General features: G+C 32.7%; 1 protein-coding gene across 3 annotated transcripts in view; it reads right to left on the bottom strand.

The window, feature by feature from the left end:
• Window positions 1-6,646, bottom strand: part of wnt3a (wingless-type MMTV integration site family, member 3A) — a 186,170-nt gene extending 179,524 nt beyond the window's left edge. For 2 of the 3 annotated variants that reach the window (XM_039753272.1, XM_039753273.1), the window contains exon 1: window positions 6,409-6,646. Coding sequence is in view for 2 of the 3 variants with exons in the window: in XM_039753273.1 (XP_039609207.1) it covers window positions 6,409-6,518 (110 nt within the window). In the remaining variant the exon portion in view is untranslated. Of the gene's footprint in view, window positions 1-5,904; window positions 6,001-6,408 lie in introns of those variants that run through there. The other variant, XM_039753271.1, reaches the window with a different exon arrangement.
• Window positions 6,647-12,124: the final 5,478 nt, after the last annotated feature.

Below are 12,124 nucleotides of genomic sequence, written 5' to 3'. Positions count from 1 at the left end.
CTTAGCTGCATGAAAAGCAAAAAAATATTTTCCAATAGTAACAGAATTGATAAAAAACTGTTTTAAATTTAATAAATAAAGAAAGATTTTGAAAGATTTTTTATATTATTAAATGCTAAAAATATTAAAGTCTTAAGTGAAGATCAAAGGCCGCATGCTTCAGTCATGACTAGCAGTCAGCACATAAAATAAAATGTCACTTTTAGAGACATTGTTTCAAAAAGTGTAACAATATAATTGTGTAACAGATTGACAAGAGTTCAATATTTTCATTATTGAAAACAAGCAAGGGAAAGTAAACAAAAGATCAGGAAAACAACTGACTGAGGGAATTGCATATATAAAACAAAAGCAATTACTCAGTGACAGGTATGCACTGCTTCACTGTTAACTAAGGAACCAACACCTGAGCTTGAATGAGAGTAATCTTAGTATGATATTATAGTCCAGTTAAAAGCAGGTATTTGCATATGTAGAAGCAGACAAGAAACAAACTTCTTATCCACATTTTATATCTATTTTGTGCCAGTGCTTATTCATTTGTAACTATCCAAAGTTTAAGTTTTACTATTTAAATAGAAATGAGCTCTTAACTATATGTTCATAAAAATAGTCTGAATTACAAAGAATGTACACATTACTTCTTTTGCAGAGCTGCTTTGTTAGTGTGGTTTTAAAGCAAGAAATAGTTATTATTGTAATTAATGGAATGCTTAGAAATCTGTAAATTATTTAAAAAAAAACAGAAGTTCTCAAATGATATTGCCATTGCAGGGTATGTCTAGGGTGGACAGGAAGAGGAGTACAGGGGTCTGGTGAATAGCTTTGTAGGATGGTATTGGTTAAACCAATTGCTGTTGAGCAGTTCCAAAACCAAGGAGATGGTAATGGACTCCAGCAGGTTTAGAATACAGCTGACATCTGTCTCCATTGAAGGGGTTGATGCAGAGTGGGTCAAGACCTAGTGGTGGCTCTGAGGCTAGGGATCTGCACTGGCAAGGAGAAGGTTGTCGGTTCAAGTCCCGTAAATACCAATGGGGCTCTGCTCTGTTGAGCCTATGAGCAAGACTCTTAACCTGCAATTGCTGAGTGCTTTGAGTAGTGAAAAAAGCGCTATATAAATGCAAAGAATTATTATTAATTATTACCTTGGAGTGCAGTTGGATGGCAGGCTGGACTGGTCAGAGGACACAAAGGTTCCCTTCAGGAAGGGACAAAGCCAGCTCTGTTTTCTGCTGGTTTCCTTTAACATATGTAAGAAACTCCTGCAGATGTTCTATCAGTGGGTGCTTGCCAGTATTCTCTTCTATGCTGTGGTGAGCTAGGGGGTTTTCTTGAAAAAGAGTGATGCTGATTGTATTGAGAAGCTGATTAGGTGAGTAGGACCTGTGGTTGGCATGGAAATGGACTCTCTGGTGACAGTGGCAGAGAGGATGACATTATGGATGCTGCTATCTATTATGCACAGTGAATATCAGCCACTGTATGTGACCATAATTAAGCAGAGGAGTTTATTTAGTGGTAGGCTGCTATCACAGAACTGCAATATGGACAGATTCAAAAGATCTTTTGTCCCAGAGCCATTAGACTCTTTAATTATTTCCAAACAAGGCTGGGGGATGGTTGAGTTCTGGGCCTGATGCTCCTTCTCAGCTCATGAGCTATACAGTATATTAGTTATATTAGCTATGCATTACATCTGATATCTCACTACTTGGTAACTACTGAATAAACTTTTTTCTTAATGTGTCACTTTAAATATGTTATCCTATCAGCATAAGCTCTGTTACTTCATTTTACTTATACTTTAATATTATGTCTTTTTAGTCTCTTTATTATTATGTGCCACCTGTCACTTTGATAGTAATATTATTTGCACAATTCCCATTGCACTTATTGTATTGGTATTTTTATAATGTGTACTTAAATGTTTATATGTAACTTGGTATAATCTTTGCTTACTGGTATCTAAATTTCCCTCTGGATCAATAAAGTATCTATCTATCTATCTATCTATCTATCTATCTATCTATCTATCTATCTATCTATCTATCATTAATTCATGTTGGCACATTTAACAACTACTGTAACACAATTTTCTTGTAGTTAAAAATAAAAAACAACTTATTTGAGGATAGTTTTCCCCAGTTCTTCTTGGATTCTGGCTGTCTGTATATGATGTTTTAGCATTTTATATGATTCAAATGAAAGTGCTCCATCTTGTGGAATGACCTGCCTTATAATTTGCAGCAGTGAGAGCAATTGTGCATTTCTTTTGGAACATACATTAACGTTATAGAAAGAGCCTTTTCAACTTAATATAAACCATTAATTTATTGCAGTACAAAAGCTATAATGATCAGCTGACATTTTCACTGGAAATTTTTTTAAATTTCAGTATACTTGTAGAAAAATATATTCTTACAGTTAAACAAAATATCTTCAATTTCATTAGTAGAAAAACAGTACTTTCAGGTGCATAGGTGCTGCACTATGTATATTGAAAAGTATACAAGTAATACTAATAATTACGTTTTCCTAAAGAAAGCAAATGTTACACTAAATAAAAAGAATTAGGATTATGTGGAATTCAAATATTTGTAATTTGTTTTATAGAACAGTCAAGCATCTGAAGCAATTTATGGACTTTTGCTGTAATTGAATCCAGAATTCAACAAGTAATTTCCAGACTCTGCTCAAGTATTTTATATATGAATATATAATATTAAGATAGATATATAGAAATTCATTTGTCCCAAGAGCAAAATTTACCAAAAGACTATAGTATATAATTAATATACATGTTACATACTGTATATACAGTGTGTTTGAGTGTATATGTGTGTGTATAATGAGACAGAGATATGAAGGTAAAGGAAAATGAATTTTGCTTTTATTTTTTTTTTCCGAAGACCCGAAACTTTCGCTAATCATCATTAAGGTTTCTGCCCTTGGAATTTTTTAAATGCATTAGTCACTATTTCGCAGAAAAACACTAAATGCCAATACAATTGGACCAATCTATATTTTAATTATACAGAGTCTATCTATCTATCTATCTATCTATCTATCTATCTATCTATCTATCTATCTATCTATCTATCTTTTAAGGGGTTTCTGAGTACCTAATGATAAATAAGACAAAGCAAATGCATATTTGTGACTGTATTTCAGTTTTATCTTGTTTAACTTTAAAACGTGTACACAATAATTTCGACCAGAATTTTAAAAATACACTCTTAATGTTACTTGTATTTTCCCTGTTGGTTATGAAAAATAAATCGGTGTGTGCTGTTTTGATGAGTATAGTTTATTATTATTATTATTATTAGACTCCATCCAATATAGCATGACATTAATGCAGTTAGAAGGATACACATCCATAACGTTACGCGCTGATAACTAGTAACTAGTAACAACTACCAGAGACAGAGAGAGAGAGAGAGAGAAAGAAAATGATTGTATGTTAAATACAGTTTTAAACTATAAAGGATCTATAAAGAGATCCATCCAGCAGTTATGAGATTTGCCGATTAGGATATAGGAAGAAAAAGTACTATATATACCTCAAATAATAATAATAATAATAATAATAATAATAATAATAATAATAATAATAATAATTCACAAATAAGATTAATTACAATCAAGGAAATGCATTATAGACAACAGAAAAAAAAACTTGTAACAGGTAAATAAAAATGTATTCCACAGAAGTAACAAAAGGTGCAAGATTCCGACATTCGCCTAGCATTTACTTTATCTGTTAGTCTTTAGCAGAAGTTCGATGTGACAAAGCTTCCACTATTACATTTCCCAACACAGTACCCCGCCCGGTGCCACCTGACTCAAGTAAATAAAGAGAAGCTCAGCCAAATCTGTTTCAAGTTAAACAAATAAACTGCCCAATAAACCCTGTGACCTCCTGCCGAAATAGCATTATTTGTCATACATCAATAACATTAAAAATATGAGACTTAAAAGCACCATTAAGCGAAGATTATTTCAATAATAAAAATAAAAAGGCAGATACCTTTGCTTGCTTAGAACGGATGTATAACAGTTGATCACTAAGCCCATGAAACGAAACAAGATACGAAAACAAGAGTATTAAGATTACTAAATTGTCAATAACAAACCATTTCGGAGAGGTGAGATTACTGCTATTGTGTTTTTTTTTTTCTTCTTCTCTGTCATTTTGACAGAAAGTAACCGTTAGCGAGAAGGAATTGTTTGTTGAAAAGTCGTATTTTGAACATGTTACAATTGAAACGAAATGTACTCGGTGTTCTTTTAATAAATCCGTTAAATCCGAGCGTTCTGATTTTAGAAAAAACGTTTAATATGCCAAAATGTCTAATCAATGAACGAAACGGGGCAAATTAGTCTTCTTCTATTAAAAAAAAATCGAGATTTTACATTTGTCTGTTGATCAAAATTAACGACAGTTTAATTGCAAAACAGAACATGGATTAGTACAGTTGGGAAATTGCGAAAAAAGATCTGTACATATTTGTACAACTCTGAAATTTAAGAGACGATGAAAATATTATTTGGAATTTTAAGAAGGACATACATATTAAAATATCCAGGTAATCAAATAGGATATTAGAGGTTCATTATTAGCAATTTCCTATATTGGGTAAGGCATACAGTAATAGAAAACGGTTAGGTGGGTTGCAATTGAGATGTAAAAGAAGGCCTCTGTGAGTATTTTCTAATACTCATTCCACAAGTACATTTCAGAACCTACTGAAAATTTTCTTAATATTGGTTCCAAGATACGGTATACTTTGCAATTAGCTCAATAAACCGAATTGCGTTACGGTTTTGCCGTTTCCCTTATCTGCATGGCTCATGTACACATACAGTAATGTAAATTTTAGTATCGCTTTTCTATATAATTTACGCAACGATTTTGGGTAGAATTTACAGAACATAATGACTTAAATTATATAGACAGCAAAAACAGAATACACTTTTGTTTTGTTTTTTTATAAAGTTTTATCAAAGCATAAGTCTTATAAATACACAAATTAATAGCTAAATTTATTTTTATTTTTTCTTTAATGCACTACAACAACAACTACTACTACTACTACTACTACAAATAATGAACATACAATAATTGCTACTACTTGTAATAATAATAATAATAATAATAATAATAATAATAATAACAATAATAAAAATAATAATGGATGAAGGTATTACTACGGTGTACCAACAGAAAATAAAACTAGTATTTACTACGGCTTTCTAATACCATTAAAACTCTAATCAAATTAGTAATCAAGAAGTAAAATACTGTAGATTAACATAGCTATCTCCTTATTGTATATTTGAAGGTTTCATTAAAACATCAATTATATTATATTATATATTATACTAATTAACAGTCTGAATGCTGGTGAACACATATAAATGATAAGCAACCACTTTTTCCAGTAGGAGATTGCTGTTTCATATATATGCATAAAACCCAGAAATTATATACGTCTTCTCAAGCACTGTTTACTTAATTCGTTTTTTGTAGGAGTCATAATTGAATATTTTCGCTCAAAGGCTTAGAGTATTTAATACAAATAGTTAATGGAAGAATGGATATAGATTTATAAATGTATTTCAACTTTGAAACGGTGTAGCTACCGTGAGGTGTAAGTCAATTATAAATTAAGAATATTTTGCTTAAAATGCTTGGAAGCACAACGCACTTCTATAACGTTCATATTTGAATTTTGTGCGTAAAAGAGTTTCATTAATATTTAAAATATTTGAGTAAATGTAATATGACTTAGAAAGATGACTTTATAGAAACATATCAGATCAATCTACAACCGGTCTGAAAAAGTTTCTATTACCCTTGTTTGCATAACCAGTCTAGGTTGTTCATTCTTGTCTTACCTGATTTGTTTCGCACCTTTAAGCATTTTAGCAGTTCTCCTGAAGTCATTCTGGCTTTGCGCAGGTTTCCACCTGACTAGCTCAAAAATTACACTGAAGTGCTCATGTCAACTCATATCATTATCTCTTTAATTCAATCAGTGTTTTTTCAGAAGGATCAAAGGGCCGTTTAGCTTTAAAATGCTATCTGATATCTGATACAGCTTTGGATCAAGTGTCTAAAAAGCGTTAAAAGATTTGACAGAATATGTGTAACGAAACATTGCTATAATTAAATGACCTTTATGTCAAAATAACCATGAAAGCATGCCATTGACCAAAACATGGTTTAGTTCGATTAACGACACAGGAAGTTTTAAAAAGAAATACAAGAGAAAATGAGAGCCAGTCGTGTCCCCGCGAAGCGAGCGAACGATCGACCGAGCAAGTTGAGAAAAAGTGAGAGAGACAGAGAGAGAGAGAGAGAGAGAGAGAGGGTTAAAAGTAAAAAAAAAAAAAACTTACCACCAAATGGGGTAGCTTGCCGTGACTTGAGCCACTCCACAAAGAAAGATGAAACATCCAAAGCAGGTCATTTTCAAAAACGTTGTGCAAAGCATTTGCCCTTCATACATACAAACAGTTAGGTATAATAATAATAGCAGTACAATATATTTAAAATCTCACACACCCGGTCAAGTCTTTTCTTCTGTCTGAAGCAGCATCAGAGAGACACACAGACCTATAATACTTCCAGTCAAGACTGCAGTCAGGAGACAAATATTAAAGTTTAAAGTAGTTCACTTTGGGGATCCAATCAGAATTTATCGCCAAAGGGAAAATACTGATGATACTGCTCTCTCTCTCTCTCTCTCTCTCTCTCTCTCTCTCTCTCTCTCTCTCTCTCTCTCTCTCTCTCTCTCTCTCTCTCTCTCTCTTTGTTAGTCAGACAGTGAAGGAACTCTGCAATGCAAAGAGTTAATTACCAGAAGATAGTCTTTTAGTACTCATTAGAGTTCCTTAGCCATAGAAGAAGTCGGTGATATATAATGCTGTTTAAAGAGAGACAAGAGATTTAAGAGGAGATTTAGACAGGGACCCCCGTGGATTGGGTAGCTATAACAACCTCTCCGGATTTCACTTACTAGTTTGAAGCTACTAAAATGCAGAAATATAAATGTGTGAAATGCTTTTCATTGTTTTGCTAGTTGCATTTCCCCGCCACACGTTTAGATATTTACACAGTAACCACCAGGATCTCCCCATTTATAGTAATGTCATATACAATTTTAAGTATAACGAAAATATTTTCATTTATAAAGGGTCTGTTCTATTGGTTTCCGAAAGTAATTTTAAAATACTTCTACGCCCGTTAGTATCCTCGCACATGCAATTCCTATTTACTGTAATACTTGTCGGGTTATATGCAATTAACTTTTGATCATAGGCCTGTATCAAATTAAGCTGTGGATTTTGTGGATTTCAGACTAATTGTGCAGCGCAAAGAGAACACTGACACAAAAGACCATTTTCGACTAAGTTTTTTCCCTTTTTTGTGATATTTCCTGCCTTGTGGTAATGCTGTCATGATGAGTTCCATCTCCTCGTGATCCCTAATGCTAATAACCATATTTAAAAAATAAGGACTAATGGATATTACTTTAATGCTTATGTCATAAACATATGGTAAACAAATGTCTTGTTACTGCTCCTGCCTATTCATATTTCAACACGTTGAATATCCGACGTCCGATTACTTCTATGAATTATGAACTACTGATAATTATAGCAACTTCATTATACAGTACTGTATACCTAAGACTTCAAAGACAGCGGAAAGATCTTCATTTAATTTGTTTGTATATAGTAATGTTTTCCAAGACCATTTTTCTTTTTTAGAAGAGATATGTTATGCTGCCAAGATAACGTTTTCGGCGGTGCATTCACCAAATAGCCATGATGGTAAGCTATAAATAAATTGCAGGAGTATTAGCATTAGTAGGCTATCACTAGTATACTAGTACCAATTCTGTCATACTGATGCATGAAACGTTTTTTTTGTGTTAAACAACAATATATATCTAGTACATATAAAATGAAAAATCCATCTTGTTTAATCAAGCAGTTATAGTTAATTTATAAATCAATTTCCATGAAAAATCTTTACTTTGACATAAAATGTTTTAAAATGTGCATATACTAAAGTATACATTTCATCCTGGGTGTGATAACTCCAGCCGATTTGAAAATATTCCAGTAAACAGAGCTCGAAGAATTGCGAAAGTGTGCTAATGGGGTTTTTTGGGGTCTGTTGAAATAAATAAGAGCTTTTAAGTAGTAAAATAATTAAAACCCGTATGTCAATGTTGAATTCGGTGACTAATGAGCAATGAAAATACATTTGTAGACATTTATATAAATCGCGCAATATACGGTTCATAAATATTTAGGACAATTTGCAAAGTTCTAAGGAATTTTTCTTATTAAACACAGTTTTAATGATTTGGATTACAATAGTCGAAGAATACATTGTGACATTTTTGAAAACAAGTAATTTGGTTGAGGGCTGAAAAAATGTGCAAAATGACCTAAAGTATTTATTGTATTTTTATAAACTGGTTGTAAATAAAATGAGGCTTTATACTTGACACCGATGTCCGTGTAACACTGCTACACCTAGTGGCTTTCCAAAGTAGCAGACCTGATGATACCCAATTTACAGTGCTTTTAAAGTGACAGATTGTTTTGCTTTTTTACCTTGAAATGGATGGCTCTTTTGAGACAAAAAAGTGTTTAAAGTCTTTCAGAGTTCAATTGGAAGTGCTGGTTGTTTGCAATTGCTATTCATTAAAATGCAATAATCTAACAAGATGCAAAGTAGCAGGTTTACTTGGTTACAGAAATAAATCAGTGCGATTTGATCTATTGGAAATAGAGTTAATGAACTGACAATGTAATTTGATATAAGAAATATATGTATTTACTGTCCTTCAAAATTATATCTTGAAACCAGATACAAAATGAAATTTACAAATTGATCATTTATCTTTGGAGATTTAATGTGTACCACATTTTTATTTATTTTTTAATCCTTTAAGGTATATAGTCAGTGGAATTCATTTAAATTTTGAACTATATCTTAAAATTTGAAGTCAATTAGCTACAATACACCTAAGGATATTCAGAAAACCACCATATATTGTTTTTGCTGTTTTTAATATTTTTTTCCACATTGTAAGTTTTGCTGTTTATCATCTAGCGCATTTACAATGGTCATCATCATATTTTAAAATATAATTCTATACAATATTTTGGTAATTCTATAAGATCTTTATCAAGTAATACATATAACAGTGTTTGTATGTTTATGCTGGAGAGTAGGGCATATATCATGCATACTTGTTTGAAAACTGTTATGGAAAGCATCTTGTTGACTGTTTAATGGAAAAATAGTGAAAGAGACCACACTGTTATTTAGCTTGGACCAATGTGGGTATTTGTTTAATTTGGTGCTTGCTGTGCAATGAAAATTAAAAAAAAAAAACTTACATTTTTCCACTAAAAGCACAAAATATTCAGTCTACTTTTCAATGCAACTAGATATTCAAGATTTTTGTTTTCAAACACAAGATGTATTATTGAGTTCATTTTTTTAGGAGGGAATTCTAATTATAATGCACAAGGGAGACTATGTTTTTTATAACAAAATTGGGATATCTCCTAGCTCAACAAAAATACTAATTCAGGTGTATTACTAGAGATCTATTTCACCTAAGACTTAATAACAAATCCTAGCCTAAATTATGTTTTTATAGCACTTAAATAATTAGCTTATACATTGATTGATAGATTGATTCATTTTTTATGTATTTATTCATTTATTTTGCTGCTTGTACCTAAATGTACTTAATTGTATTATAAGGTATCTATCTATCTATCTATTTATCTATCTATCTATCTATCATATTGACAAATACAATTTAGAAATCAAATTAGGAAGCCTCAAAGAGACCTTAAATTTTTTATTCAGTCATAATATCTTATTATTATTGCAAAAATTAGCAGAATCTGAAAATGAAACCAGAATCACTGATTTTTTTTAATGTTTTGTAAAGTTTATTTATGTAAGAGAACATGTTCAGTTAAAATGTCTTTAAAAACAAATATCCATGGTTGTTAAATAATAAAGGTCTGTTTAACCATCATTGATTCTTTAACCAACATTTACAAAATAAGTAGCAACAATGGAGTCTAAACTGTCTATTTAACACCATAATAATCATCAGGTGTTATACTGTACTGCAAGATCTTTTCAAGTGAATGTGTTTCTAATCTCATTTGGAAAGTAAATATGTTTCATTTTTGTTCTTTTAATTGTTAAAGCACAGGGCATGTAAGAGGCTGTGTGCTTTAGAGCAGCAAGAAGATCAACATTTACATAGTTGGGTGATGCTTTTATCCAAGGTGATTTACAACATTTTAAACACAATTTCTTACATTCCTTACTTGCTTATGGTCACACAATATCAGTAGTAGAATTTAAGCCTACAATCTTAGGGTATGAAGTGCAAAGCCTTCATCACTATACAATACAATACAATACAATACAATTTATTTCTATATAGCCAAAAATCACACAAGAAGTGCCGCAATGGGCTTTAACAGGCTCTGCCTCTTGACAGCCCCCAGCCTTGACTCTCTAAGATGACAAGGAAAAACTCCCATAAAACCCTTTTAAGTAAAAAAATGGAAGAAACCTTGGGAAAGCTAGCTCAAAGAGAGACCCCTTTCTAGGTAGGTTGGGCATGCAGTGGGTGTCAAAAAATGGGGGTAAATACAATACAATACAAAGAACAGAAGACAAGTAATACTCAATACAATATGATAGTACAAAAGAAATATTAAAAGTACAGAGCAGAATTCAAAAGTAGATGATTGTAGCCGTCGAAGTATAAGGCGAGATCAAGCATGGGTAAAACGCGTGCTGAAAGAAATCTCTCAGTCCAAAACTTCATATTATTAATATTTAGTGAAAGTTAAATGCAAATAATCCACACAAGAATAAAGAAAAAATAGCTACAAAGGTAGAATAAAAGTTCAAGGAAAAATGTATCTTCTCTAAAATTAGCTTTTCTTGAGAAAATTTAGTTATTTCTGTACTTAAAAGTTCTTTACTTCTTCTTCTATACTTAAAGATTCTTAACTTCTATACTCAAAAGTTCTTAATTTCTTCTTCTGTATGCCTTAAGCAGAGTGGCTCTGCGCTTAAATAAGCATGTTTTCTTACAAGTTACTTCACACACTCAAAGGGCCCGTACACCTGCAGGCTCGGCCATGGTTTAAAATCTTGTGCCCTCTACACCTTACACATGACAAGGCTGGTCACTAACTAAAGAATATTTAGTCAAAGAAGATAGAAATAACTAGAATATATCAATTTTACTCAATTTATGGGAGTTATAGAAACCTCCCACAGATTATGCTTTGTCATCTAGTAAAATATTTATGAATCTTTTATAACTAGGAAATGGCTGTTACAATGATATTACATAATATGACTTGGCTGCCTCCCCCTTATTGGCCATTCCACAGCTGAGTCAGTGCTGGGCCAGCCAATCCAATGAAAGAACCCCTCTACCTAATGATTTCTGCAATCCTCCATCAGAGATGACTTTACCTTTGGCAGGCAAAACAACTTGGCAGATGGGCAGTGGCACCAAGTTGCCACATTTGAGTACGAAGAAGAGAAACAGAATTGGTAACTGTAAAACACAAAAGACAATGAGAAAATTAATGGATTAGGTTTTATATTATAGCAGCAGGAAGTAAGGTAAGGTCATCAAGGTGGGAGAGACGTGAGGTCATCAGAATGGAATGGAAGTGAGGTCATCAGGACAGGACGAAAGCGAGGAAAATTTACTTAGTCCATCATGATTCTGTAGAGAGAAAGAGAGAAGGCTTTAGTACTCATTACTAACCCTTTTTCTGGTGTTTTCACACTGTGAATTTGACCCTTTGGCTGTCCCCTAATTGCACGTGTTACATGACCACCTCCCCTCCCCACCTCAGCTCAGACCGGTTGGGATGAGCAGCCCTAACCAAGAGGTTGTAGACACTGCGAACACGGTGAACGCGGCCCCAAGGGGGCGTGGCCGTTCCTCCAAAACCCACTCTTAAACAGTGATACAATGAGAAACAAACACGGTTTTTCATCTCCTCCTTGCGGATCAGTTGCTAGCCT

The sequence above is a fragment of the Polypterus senegalus genome, chromosome 5 (assembly GCF_016835505.1).
Source record: "Polypterus senegalus isolate Bchr_013 chromosome 5, ASM1683550v1, whole genome shotgun sequence".
NCBI classification, from domain to species: domain Eukaryota; kingdom Metazoa; phylum Chordata; class Cladistia; order Polypteriformes; family Polypteridae; genus Polypterus; species Polypterus senegalus.
This window is presented reverse-complemented; position numbering and strand designations above follow the sequence as displayed.